This window comes from Myotis nattereri (assembly GCF_964212035.1).
Source record: "Myotis nattereri genome assembly, chromosome: 1".
Lineage (NCBI taxonomy): Eukaryota > Metazoa > Chordata > Mammalia > Chiroptera > Vespertilionidae > Myotis > Myotis nattereri.
The window spans coordinates 228972318-228985106 of NC_138075.1; the positions used below are offsets into that span (position 1 = coordinate 228972318).

A 12789-nucleotide genomic window follows, 5' to 3' on the forward strand; every position below is an offset into this window, starting at 1 on the left:
ACACCACACAGAGACTGGCCGCCTTTGCAGACCCACTGCGGGCCTCACAGTGGCTCCAGCGCCCAGTAGGTGCCCAATAAATGTTGGCTGCGCCCCAGCCAGCTGCCCCCACCCCAGCTGCAGGCTCTCAACCCAACTGGAGGGAGGTCCCAGCCGCTGTCCAAAGGCCCAGCCTCCCTCCCGTCTGAGGCCCCCGACCAAGGTGTGGCACCTGTTCCCAGGTGGCCCCCTCCCCAGCACACCAGGTGGTCCTGGGAGCCCAGCCGAGGTGCCCAGCCCATCAGCCTGCCAGCTTCTCCCCGCCCTGCTCGGGAATGCCTGCTCCTGGGGAATGCCTGCGGGCCAGGAATGCTGACACTTCCCAGGGCGATAAGCAGGAGAAAGGTCATTGGGAGAAGGGCCCCTCCCTGGGGGGCGGGGGGCCACAGGCACAGCCAATGACCAGGCCGAAGGCTCAGGCCTCCGATTGGAGCTGCAGGGCCGGGCTCCCTGAAAAAGTGCGCCTTCGAGCCCTGGACGGCCGTCCTGAGGGGCTGGGAGCCTCCTTCCTGGGCAGCGTCTGCCCGGCAGGTAAGTTCTGGGCCCCTGGGCCGGGTCCCCCCCAGGAGGAGCCCTCCCCGCGACGAGCCCCGAGCCCCAGGCCGGGTCACCTGTGGAAACGGGTGGTGTGCGCCCCAAACTGGCCTGGCCGGGAGCTGCGGGGTGTAGGTGGCCGAGGGAGGCCCTGCCTGGTGTCCCTGCTTCTGGGAAAGGAGCTGGGAGCCCGGCAGGCGGAGCTGGATTTTGTCGAGGGAGCAGCTCTAAGCGGGGGAGGCGCCTCCCGGGTTCGGGTTCGGGGGACCAGGTGAGGCCACAGGCGGTGGCCCCTGGGGTTCTGATGTTGCAGCTGAGCCTCGTTTCCGTCCTCAGGAGGGGCGTGTGGGGGCCAGCCCGTCCACCTGCGCTCAGCCGAGGCGGGACCGGGCTTTCCCTCCCTGCTCCCTGGGGGTCGGCACGGAGGGGTCTCTGCTCCCCTCCTTCCCCGGCCCCCATCAGGTCCCCCAGGAGCCAAAGTCCCTGCCGCCCTGGGGGAGGCTGAGAGTGAGTGTGGGGCAGGGAGGGGAAGGTGAGGGGGTGTGAGGAAGAGGCTCCGCCCCCTGGTCCTGGGGCCCTGGCTGTGGGCTTGGCTCCGGCTGGGCTGGCCTGGCCGGGTGGGGGCAGCTCCGGGGCCCCCAGACGAGACTGCACCTCGGAGCCTCTGTCTCCCAGGTGCGCAGGGAGCCTGGTGGCCCCGCCCTGTCCCTCAGGGGCTGTGGGAATGGGCTGTTTTCAGGGCCCCTTTGCCCAGTGGTTTATTTATGTCAGATAGACTGGCGGCTGCTTATTTCACACTCGGGGTTATGACCTGATCGAATTAACTTTGTGGCTCAAATGTTTCCAGCCTCGGCCCTCGGGAGCTCCTCCCTGCCCCTCTGTCCCTGCCCCTCTGTCCCCGTGCGCCACCCCACCCTGCGGATTTCATGGACCCACTCTCCTTCATCCGTCCACTCCCGCCCTCCCTTCCCTGGCGCTGCGGGCCGGGCTCCGCTCTGCACTCTCTGGCCTGGTCCCGGAATCAGTCGTTTCCCGAGTCCTGATTCTGGAGCTGGAGGAAGGGCTTAGGGACCAAGGTCCCGGCGCTCAGGGCAGGGGGCACTTGGGGCTCCCTGGGTGGCTCTGCCTTTGGGACCTCAGCTGACAGCTCGAGGTCTGAGCGTGGACGCTGACCTGGGCATGCACATGTGTCTGTTAAGTGCAAAGTGTGCTTACCTGTGTGTACACGCTATCTGTAAGGTAGTACATATGTGTACTGACCCATGTGCATACAATGTATCTAATAGTATCTCTATGGTAACATATGTGTCTATAGTGACCTGTGAGTTCACACCCCAGTGTCTCCAACTCCCACCCATCGCCACAGGGGGCGCTGCAGCCTCTCCTTGATTTTCTGTGCCTCTCCCTCCCACAGCGATACCTCTGCTAATCCTTCCTGGTTCAGCCCAGCTGTTCCATCCGGCGCAGGAGTAAGGAATTAGTAACCAGGCCCCGGGGGAGCCGTGGCCAGCCAGAGCCGGGCCTCCGCGCATTCCACGTGTCTCTCGTCTCCCGGACCCACCCGTGGCCGGAGCTGGTGGCCTCCCTCCGCTGCCCCCCAGGGGGGCCGCTCCGTGCATGCCAGGCCGTCCCTGTGCAGCCCTCTGCTCCCATCCTGGGATGCCCTGTCCTCCATGCGTCTCTCCATTCACATACATTAAGGTTTGTGGTTTATGCTGTAGACGTTAGTGTCTTTTTTAAATAAGGTTTTTATTGATTTCAGTGAGGAAGGGAGAGAGAGAGAGAAACATCAGTGATGAGAGAGAATCACTGATTGGCTGCCTCCTGCACGCCCCCTACTGGGGATGGAGCCCGCAACCTGGACATGTGCCCTGACTAGGAATCAAACCGTGACCTCCTGGTTCATGGGTTGATGCTCAACCACTGAGCCACACCGGCCGGCACCTTCAGTGCCTTTTGACAAGTGTAGAATGTCGGGTACCCACCATCACGGCGTCACACAGAAGAGCTCCCACCCTGCGCACACCCTCTGCCCCTCTCGGCCCCTTCCCGCTCTCTCCCCCCGGAGGCCAGCACAGGGGCGAGGAGCCCGGGCCCCCCGAGAGCGGGAGGGGCCCTGCACGCTCCCTCTGCAGCGCCTCCCACCCGCTGAGCGAGTCTCGCTCTCTCCTTGTCGGCCCAGAGCCTCCGGTTCTGTGGCAGCTGCTGGCTGGGCGGGCCGGGCCGGTGCGAGGTATCTGACACCTGGTTGTCTCCAAGGTGTTGCTGCTGTGCGAACTGTTCACACCCGCCTCGCCCTGCACCTGGGAGTGGCCAGGCGTCCGCGGAGCGACTTCCCGGAGGTGGGGCTGCTGGTCACAGGGTGGCCCCGTGTGGTTGTCTGGCCGCTGGTTGGCAAGCTGCCCGTGGGTCGGCCGGCCACTGCTCCTCCGGAGCCACCAAAGGCAGCCTGCCAGGTGCCAGTGCTGCCAGGCTGGGCGCCTAGGGTCGTGGGTGGGGAGAGATGTGCATGGTGCCATGTACGTAAGGCAGTGGCAGAGGCCCGCCTGCCGGTTCACTGTTTTCCGTGGACTTGTGCGTGTTCCTGGCGTGGCCTCGGGGCCAACCCTCAGGTGCAGTTTAACTAAAAACAGCTGCTCTGGGGGCCGGGTCCAGCCTGGCTCAGAACCGAAACCAGCCGCAATCTGGTTGGTTGAAAATTAAAAGGAAAAGGACTGAGAAAAACACCAGCAAATCCCACCGAAGCGCATGGCACACAGAACCTGCCAGCGCTGCGCCGTCTGCCCCGAGGCGGGAGCCTGGGGACAGGGCCTGACCCACCCACGTCCTGGGGCCCCGGCCTGGCCTGCAAGGAGCAGCGCTGGGTGGGGGCTTGGGTGTGACAGGTGGGGAGAGAAGGATCAGGAGTCCGGGTTCCTGAGGTTGGTGGGGGGGGCGGGCGCGGGGGAAGGCGGGGAGGATGCATGTTGGCTCAGCCCTCAGGGCTGGGATGACCCTGGTTGTCAGTGTGTACACTGTGTGTGTGGCTCCAGAAGTCCCCGCCTCTGAGAGGTGAGGCAGGAGGGGTAGGGGTGAGGCAGGAGGGGTGGAGGTGAGGCAGGAGGGGTGGGAGGGAGGCAGGAGGGGTGGGGGTGAGGCAGGAGGGGTGGGGTGAGGCAGGAGGGGTGGGAGGGAGGCAGGAGGGGTGGGGGTGAGGCAGGAGGGGTGGGGGTGAGGCAGGAGGGGTGGGAAGGAGGCAGGAGGGGTGGGGGTGAGGCAGGAGGGGTGGGGGTGAGGCAGGAGGGGTGGGGGTGAGGCAGGAGGGGTGGGAGGGAGGCAGGAGGGGTGGGGGTGAGGCAGGAGGGGTGGGGGTGAGGCAGGAGGGGTGGGAAGGAGGCAGGAGGGGTGGGAAGGAGGCAGGAGGGGTGGGGGTGAGGCAGGAGGGGTGGGGGTGAGGCAGGAGGGGTGGGAGGGAGGCAGGAGGGGTGGGAGGTGAGGCAGGAGGGGTGGGGGTGAGGCAGGAGGGGTGGGAGGGAGGCAGGAGGGGTGGGAGGTGAGGCAGGAGGGGTGGGAGGTGAGGCAGGAGGGGTGGGAGGGAGGCAGGAGGGGTGGGAGGTGAGGCAGGAGGGGTGGGAGGTGAGGCAGGAGGGGTGGGGGGGAGGCAGGAGGGGTGGGAGGTGAGGCAGGAGGGGTGGGGGTGAGGCAGGAGGGGTGCAGGGACTGACCTGGTTTCCAGGGAAATGGGTCCCGGCAGGAGGACTCCCCTCCCAGAGGCCTAAGGCTGGTTAATATTTGTGAAAGCCAAGTTCAAAATCCACCCTGAGGACTGGCCCCAGAGAATGTCCAAATTCCAGCGGGACGGGGGTCCCACACCCTGAGTCAGGAATGTCGGGGTTCTGGGGAGGGAGGGCCGATGGGGGGGGTGTCCCTGGGGTGTCCCTCGGGCCTGCCCTGCCGGGACAAGGGGGACGTCCGGGCCTGGGCCTGCGTGGGGGCCAACACAGCTGAATGCCATTCTGGCCAACTCCTCCCAGGGCCACGTGCCATTATTCGGGGTGTTGGGTTGGAGCACCCCCTTAAGGCTGTCTGTGGCAGCCCCTCGCACCCTGACTACCTGGATGAAGGGTCTTTAACACACAGGCCCGGGGACCCGGCCAGCTGGCCCGGCCGCCCAGTCAGCAATGTCCCACCTCAAGGGCCACCCCTGCCCACAGAGCGTGACGGGGCTGGGGGGGGGGGTGGCGCCCCGGGTCCCGGCCCAGGCGGGAGGAATTGCTGACCGCTTCCTGCCGGCCTGCGACCCGGCCCGCCAGGCCACCAGGCAGCTGGACAGCCTGTTAGGTCTGATAGCCTTGTTTTGCAAAGAGCAGTTTCTGCAGTCACGGGGCCTAGCCCTGCTCATCTTTGCTGGGGAGGGATTCAGCCACTGAGGCCAGAAGGACAAGCACGCGGAGCCTGCTGGGTGCGGCCGTCCCAGCCCGTCCCGCGTGGCCTGGGCGGCGGCGCCAGGCTCCAGGCCGGCGGCTCCGTCTCCCCGATGCCTCCTGCTCAGGCGGCTGCGGAGGAACCGACGGACAGGCCTCCCCAGGCCGGGTTCTGCCTCCAGTGCCCTAGAGCTGGGTGGGCCGGGAAGGTGCCGCTGGGGAAGGTGGTGTCTGGTCCGTGTGTCTTTCTGGGAAACGGCATGAGGCCGGTCACATCTGCTTTCGCACACGTCGGGCCAGAGACCAGGATGGACTGGGTGCTGCGGGGCATGGGGCCAGGGCGGGCGTGGGCACGGTCCCGGTAGGACCTGGGCTGGGGCCGCGGCTCAGAGCCACCTGCAGTGTGACGGCCACGCGACCTGGGTGAGAGGCTTTCTCTCCCTGAGCCTCAGCTTCCCCGCCTGAAGGGCCTACTGCCCAGTTACCTGCCTCGGGCCCTCAGCTCTGCATCCCGAGTGCCAGTCGGCGGTAGCACAGGTAACGGACTACCTGGCTCCGGGCCACGGCCAGAACCCGTTTCACGGTGCTGAGCGACTTCAAGCCGCGATGGTCTGAGCTGCTGGTCATTCATGCCCGCGGTGCCCACCCCGCCCACGCCCACTCAGACATTCCTGTGCCCTGGAACCTCAGGCACCCCAATTCCAGCGGGCGGGAGCACCTGTGTGCTGACCCCTTCCTGCTGGGGGGGTCCTGAGGTGCTTCTCCACCCCCCTTCTACGGCAGCACCCACACCCAGCAAGTCCAGCTGCGGCCGCACCCACTTTCCTGCAGCGATGGCCTGAGGAGCCGAAACGATTTGCCCTTGGCCTTCACCCAGCAGGTGCCACTCTGCCCAGGAGTGGCCTGTGTGGCTGGGGCTGCGGGAAAGAGCCCGAGCCGGGGGTGGAGGTTGGCACGACCCCCAACCTCCCCGGCCTGCTGCCCTAGTGCACATCCATGGCTCCCGCTGCCTGCTGTCGCTGGAAGGGGCTGTGAGGCTTAGCAAACCCCGTGCCTGGAGCCGATTGGTGGGCGAAGGCTGGGCTGGGTGCTGTGCTGCTGGCGGGCCCTCCCTCCCCGTCCCCACAGCACCTCGGGGTCAGCAGCAGAGCTGTGAGCTCCACGGCACTGAGGGCTCACCAGGCCCGGCCCCTCCCCTGGCAGGGGGACACTGCGGCCCAGGGAGGGACAGGCCCACCCAGAGGCCCTCAGAGGAGGGCTGGGCTGGGGTCTGCCCGGGCTTGGCCTCCAGTGGGGACTCCTGTTTGGACAGCCCTCTGACCTAGGAGGCTCCTTCTTCCTCTGGAAGCCTGTTGGGCTGCGCTGTGCACAGTTGGGGTGCATCCTGTGGAGTCAGTGCGCTGTGCAGAGTTGGGGTGCATCCTGTGGAGTCAGTGCGCTGTGCAGAGTTGGGGTGCATCCTGTGGAGTCGGTGCGCTGTGCAGAGTTGGGGTGCATCCTGTGGAGTCGGTGCACTGTGCAGAGTTGGGGTGCATCCTGTGGAGTCAGTACTGTGCAGAGTTGGGGTGCATCCTGTGGAGTCGGTGCGCTGTGCAGAGTTGGGGTGCATCCTGTGGCATCTGGGTATGCTTGAAGAGTTGGGGTGCATCCTGTGGCATCTGGGTATGCTTGAAGAGTTGGGGTGCATCCTGTGGAGTCGGTGCACTGTGCAGAGTTGGGGTGCATCCTGTGGAGTCGGTGCGCTGTGCAGAGTTGGGGTGCATCCTGTGGCATCTGGGTATGCTTGAAGAGTTGGGGTGCGTCCTGTGGCATCTGGGTATGCTCTGAAGAGTTGGGGTGCATCCTGTGGCATCTGGGTATGCTTGAAGAGTTGGGGTGCATCCTGTGGCATCTGGGTATGCTTGAAGAGTTGGGGTGCATCCTGTGGCATCTGGGTATGCTTGAAGAGTTGGGGTGCATCCTGTGGCATCTGGGTATGCTTGAAGAGTTGGGGTGCATCCTGTGGCATCTGGGTATGCTTGAAGAGTTGGGGTGCGTCCTGTGGCATCTGGGTATGCTCTGAAGAGTTGGGGTGCGTCCTGTGGCATCTGGGTATGCTCTGAAGAGTTGGGGTGCGTCCTGTGGCATCTGGGTATGCTCTGAAGAGTTGGGGTGCGTCCTGTGGCATCTGGGTATGCTTGAAGAGTTGGGGTGCACCTTGCAGAGTCAAGGAGCACTGAGCACACTGGGGGAGGCTGTTGGAAAACCCCCTCTGGCCGTGGGCCAAGGGCACAGCTGCGGAGACAAACAGGATGCGGGTCCCGGCCGGCGCAGTGGGGACAGGCCAGAGAGGAAACCGCCGGCCCCTTTCATGGATGTGCAGCGGCCGGGGCCTCTCTCCACACAGTTTCCAGCAAAACACGGGCCCGGAGGCCAAGCCTCCCTTGCATCTCACAGCGTGGGGGTCTGAGCGGCCTGCGAAACTCCATCACAGACGGGGGCGGGGCCGGGGCCACCGCCGGCCTCAGGGGCGGCCTCCGCGCGTCTCCCCACAGCCTGGGCAGCTGGGCAGGCCGCCCTGTGTCCTGGGTGGGGTGCGGGCCAGGGGACTGACCGTCCAGACACGTCTCCTTCCCCACGTGCCCGGGAGCCCGTCCCCTGGCCTTGGGGCGGCCGGACACTGGCGTGTTACAGGTACCGACAGGTCGGCTGCGGGCCGCTGCTTGGCCTGCGGGGATTCCCGCGGCAAGTGAGCCCTCCTGACAGCGGAGCGGCGTCAGGACAGCCCCCCCCCCCCCCCCCCCCGGGGCCTCTGTGAGCCGGCAAACGCCCAGCCGTGCGGCCCGCAGGGCCGTGCACACAGCCAGGTGCCGCGGCGGTCCAGCTGCTGCCCGCGGCGGTCGGTCGGTGCTGCCGGTGAGGGCGCCGGGCCTGACCCCCGCGGAGAAGGAGGAAGGGGAGCTGCAAGGCCCCGTGCAGCGGGGTGGGAGGGGCCGGGCAGGGGCTGACGCTGGCCTGTCTGTGGGCATCCATCCACAGGTCCGGTGCCACTGCAGAGGGATGTGGACACATGCCTTGGGGGGGGACAGCAGTCTCGCCCAGGAGAATGGCCCTGGGAGGAGCCCCTGGGATGAGAAAGGGCAGGTAGGTCCTGTGGATGGGCAGCGGGCTCTGTGTGGGGCCTTGGCAGGGGCCGTGGGGAGCTGGGCAGGGGCTGGGGTGCGGGAGCCGATGGGGGATGTGGGTATGGAGTTGGGGTGTTGGTGAAGGAGGGGTGGCGAGGCGGCCGTGGCCTGGAGGGGCTCCGGATGGGCACCGGCACCTGCTCAGGCCTCCCCGAGGCCCGCAGACTGGAGGGCCGCGAGGCGGCTGTGGGTGATGCCTGTAGCTGATCAGAGAAGGGACAGGTGGCGGGGGAGGGGACGGGAGCATGGGCCGGGGGTTCGGCCTCACCCCAAAGGAGATTCGCCTAGAGCCATGGTCCTCAGCGCAAGCGACGTTGCCCCTGGAGACACACATCTGAGATGCTTGGCTGTCACAGCTGGGGTGACATCTCGTGGGCAGAGGCCAGGATGCTGCTAACGCTCTGCCCACGGCAGCCGCTCCCGTGACAAGAAGCCCGCGCCCCAGCGGCAGCACTGCCGCGGCCAGAAACCCGAGCCCAAAGGCCTCCGGCAGACTTCGTTCCAGCTCAACTTCCAGGTGCCTCGGGTCTTGGGCTTGTCCCGTGGCCTCGCTGAGCCTGTTTTCCTGTCCGTAAAACAGGCGCGTTACCACTTAGCTTAGCAATGCTTCCCGGTGTCGCCAGGCCACGCGTGAAGGTCACCCACTCATTCTTGAGTCCCAGGGCTGTGAGGGTAGACAGGAGGGCGGGGCGGCGGGGGACCCGGGTCAGTTCCCACCTCCTGTTGGAGCCAACAGGAGACCAGCCCCATCTCCCTAGCAGTCAGGCCGTAGTCCCTTTCTCAGGCCAGGTGGGGCCAGGCCCAGCCAGAGAGGAGGGAGGGAGAGCGGTGGCTGACCCCATCTGTCCCTGCGGGGACCTGTGTCCTTGCACGTGCGAGCAGGGGGCCTGCGTGTGCACATGTGTCTTGTGTGTGTGTGCATGTGGGTGTGCAGAAGTGGAAGAGGAACAGAGCAGGGCCGGGGCTGGCAGGGAGGCCTGGCAGCTGGCGGACTTCCCCAATCCCGGGGGCGCGGCGGGAGCGGCGTCCAGGGCCTCCCCCGGCACCTGGGGGCTGGGCCGCGGTCAGGCGGAGGCCTGGAGCCGGCCCAGGAAGGAGCTAATGATCAACTGGCTGTCTCCGAGGCCAGCCTCTCGCCAGGCCCAGGCGCAGGGAGGAAGTGGGGCAGGAAGCAGGGGGCGGTGGCCGCGGAGGGAGGGCGGAGGGTGGCCGGCTGCCGCTGGGAGACTGCCTCGGCCGGCCAGCCGGGGAGGAGCCGAGCAGCGACCTGGTGTCTGCGTCCCGGGGCTGCCTGGGGAGCGGGCGCAGGTAAGTGGGTGCTGGGCGACAGGGACGCAGAGGTGACGGGCGTGGACGGGCCGGGTAGGCGGCGCCCACCGGTGGATCTAAGAATAGCCCGTCCTTCACTTTCTGGGAGACTTTGCTGAGATTTAGGGGTGGGGGGAGCAGACAGGAGTCTGGGGGGCCCGAGGGCTGTGGGGCTGTCAGGAGTGCTGCCGGGTGACCAGCCGTGATGGCGCCGTGACGACGGCAGGTTTGATAAAGCACCTAAAGCTCCGGGCTCCGTGGCCTCTGCTGACCTCGCCCCCTCGAGGGCTCAGCGGGTGCATCCGGAGCCGGTGGTGAGGGGGCCAGGACTACAGGTCTCAAGTGGGGCCTCCCGCCAGGTTGGCCACAGAAGTGCCCGGCCCAGGGTGGCACTGCCGCCGTGACCGGCCACTCCGAGGACACCCCCTGGGCCTCCTTTCCAGCAGTAAAATAGGACGCGTTCCTTGACGAGGGGCACCACCCACAGAGCTGGAGGGAAGGGCACAGGCCAGGCCTCCGGCACCCAGTCCTGCCCGGGGCACTTGGTCCATGGACGCCTCTGAGACCCTGTGCCGGCCTCCAGGGACCCCCGCCCCCTTGGCGAGGCTCGTAGAAGTGACGGCTGGTAGAGCAAGGTCGGGAGTTAGTGGTGCGGCTGGCGCTGGGCCCGGGGTGCCCGCACATGGGTCGGCTGTGAGCGGGGTGCCTCCCAGCACCCTGTCCGAGGAGCTGAGCTGAACCGCAGGTTGGAGGCAGGTGGGATCGAGGTGGGTGCGTTCAAGTTCAAACAGGTGTTGGAGGGCTGGACTCAGACCCACCTGGATTCAAATCTCACCTTTCAAGCCTCGCTGAGCCTCAGGCCGACCATCTGTGAAATGGGCGCAGGACACCCGTCCCGCTGCCCTGAGGGTTGGACGGTTGTGGCTGTTGTGATCATCACACACACCACTGTGGGTAAGGGTGACGCATCCCGTGTCGGGGTCGTGCCCGTGTCCGGTGTGACGAGTCCCTTGACTCTGCTCGCAAGGCGAGGGTGACCCCGCTTTCCCACGCACAAGGCGAGGCACAGGGTTTGGGGGGTGGGGGTGAGCATCCCGGGGCAGGCGTGACCCAGTCCCACACGCGGGCTCACAACAGAGACGGACTGTCACTGGCGGGAGGCCAGGGCCCGAATCAGAGTGTCAGCAGCTCCTGAAAGGCGCTTCCTGCCAGCTCCAGCCGCTGGGGGCTCAGGTGGCCCTGGGCCGGGGGCCCTGCTGCAGCCGTCCCCTGTGGTCACGTGGCCTCCCTGTGTCTGCGTGTCCCTCCTGTCCTGTGACATCAGTCCCTGCGTTGAGGCCAGCCCGCCCCAATGTGGCCGAGCCTTAGCTTCACCCCAAAGACCCTGTGTCTAGACAAGGGCATCTGCTGAGGTCCCGGGGGACACGGATTTGGGGGACGTCGTCCATCCCAGTACACCCCCGGAGAGGTGCTCCTGGTGGAGGGGCGAGGCTGCCGGGCCCCCGAGTATTTGTCCAGCACGAGCCCAGCGTCAGCTCCAGCCAGACCCCCCCAACCCTTCAGGGCTGGGTTGTGCCGTCTCCCCCCGCTGCACCCCGTTTATTAATCGCCACCTGTAACCCAGAGCACCGTTCCCCTACCCTCCAGCCTCCTTGCGAGGCGATGTTTTCGTTCTCATTCTCGGGTGAGTGAACTGAGGCACAGAGCGCCGCCCAGCCCGCCGGCCCCAGGCTCTGCGTCTGGTGCCGAACCCGCCCCACCGGGTCGGCTGGGCCCGGCCGCAGGCCTCCTGGGCTGTCCCCACCATAAGCTGAGCTCCGAGGATCGAGGCCGGAGGAGGGACACCCTCCAGGGGGCGGCCCAGGGGTGACGGCCAGCTGCCCCAGGAGTCCGGCAGCTGCTTCTGCAGCCGGCCAGGCGCCTCAGGCCGAGGGAGGCCATTTCAGGAAGGGGGAGGGGAGGGGGGAGGGGGAGCACTTCCGTGGAGATGGCTCCCACTTCCTCACACTGGACTGTCACTGGGAACTCTGCTCACAGCTGTCACTGCAGCCCCACCCATCGGCCAGGCCCTTCACCGAGCAGGTGGGAGGGTCCCTGTATAGAGCCTTCCCTGTCCCGCCCCGGCCCTGTCCCCAGCCCCAGGCCCTGTCCGGGCCCCGGCCCTGTCCCCAGCCCCAGGCCCTGTCCCAGCCCCGGCCCTGTCCCTAGCCCCTGTCCCTGTCCTGGCCCCAGCCCTGTCCCCAGACCCCGTCCCTGTCCGGGCCCCGGCCCTGTCCCCAGCCCCAGGCCCTGTCCCTAGCCCCTGTCCCTGTCCCGGCCCCGGCCCTGTCCCTAGCCCCTGTCCCTGTCCGGGCCCCGGCCTGTCCCCAGCCCCATCCCTGGATGCAGGGCAGGCCTGTGGTGGACACACGGACGGGCCCGGGAAGACCACAAGGATGACAGGCACAGGCCCCAGACCTGGTCCATTGTGCCGGTGCCCAAGTGCAGGCCCTGCTCTGTCTCGGGGGCATCGGACGTGGCTCCTGAAGAAGGTGGCGGGGGGAGGACAGGGACCTGGTGGGGAGGCGGCAGGACTAGGCCCCCCACACAGGACCCCGCTCTGTGAGACGCCTCAGGAGCAGATGGACCCCGGCTGGGGCCCCCAGCTCCCCTGTCCCAGTGCCGAGGGCAGAGGGGCTGGGCTGGTCCAGGGTCCGGCCCAGGCTGCATCCCTCAGCCGCCCGCTGTGCTGTCCCTGTCGCCCGTGCCGCTCTGCCCACCCGAGGGGGACGTGGTCGCCTGTGCCCTAGGTTGGTGACCAACCCCAAGCCCAGGCCGTGGTGTGCCTGCGGTGAGGGCTCTCATCTCCGACGGGGAGGTGGGGGGAGGACTGGCTCTGGGGCTAAGGGAGCCCCGGGTGGGAGACAAAGCCTCTCGGCCACGGCCACGGCCCTGCTTCCTTTCTGCCCACGGCTGCCGGGACCCGGCCCGTTTCCCGACAACAGGACTCGATCCGGGGACCCTGCTGTCCGGGCCTCTTCCCGTGGGAGAGACCAGCCCACAGAGCTGGTTTGGGCTCGGGGTTGTAACGGCAGCGCCAGGGCCGCGTGGGAGCCCCAGCTCCGAGGTCCGTGTGACACGGGAATGGCTGTCGCAGGGTCCCCGCTTCAGCCCTGCGGCCGGAGGTGTGGTGGGCTCACCCCGAGCGCGGGCCCATGTGAGCCACAAGGACAGTGCCCTCTGTCCCCGTGGCCCCGCTCACACACCTCCAGGCGTTCGCGGCCACGTGCTGAGCAGGCGACGGGCAGCCCTGAGCTGTGTCCTCGGGGCCAAGGAGACCCCTGCCTGCAGGACGTCCACCC

At 67.3% G+C, this 12789-nt stretch overlaps 1 protein-coding gene across 1 annotated transcript in view; it reads left to right on the forward strand.

The window, feature by feature from the left end:
- Positions 1-9241: 9241 nt before the first annotated feature.
- The window catches only part of SH3TC1 (SH3 domain and tetratricopeptide repeats 1), a gene marked incomplete at its 5' end in the record, with an annotated part of 29973 nt that continues 26425 nt past the window's right edge, over positions 9242-12789 (forward strand). Inside the window, 2 exon segments of the mRNA XM_081103134.1 lie at positions 9242-9377; positions 9380-9448. Coding sequence (XP_080959260.1) covers positions 9242-9377; positions 9380-9448 — 205 coding nt within the window.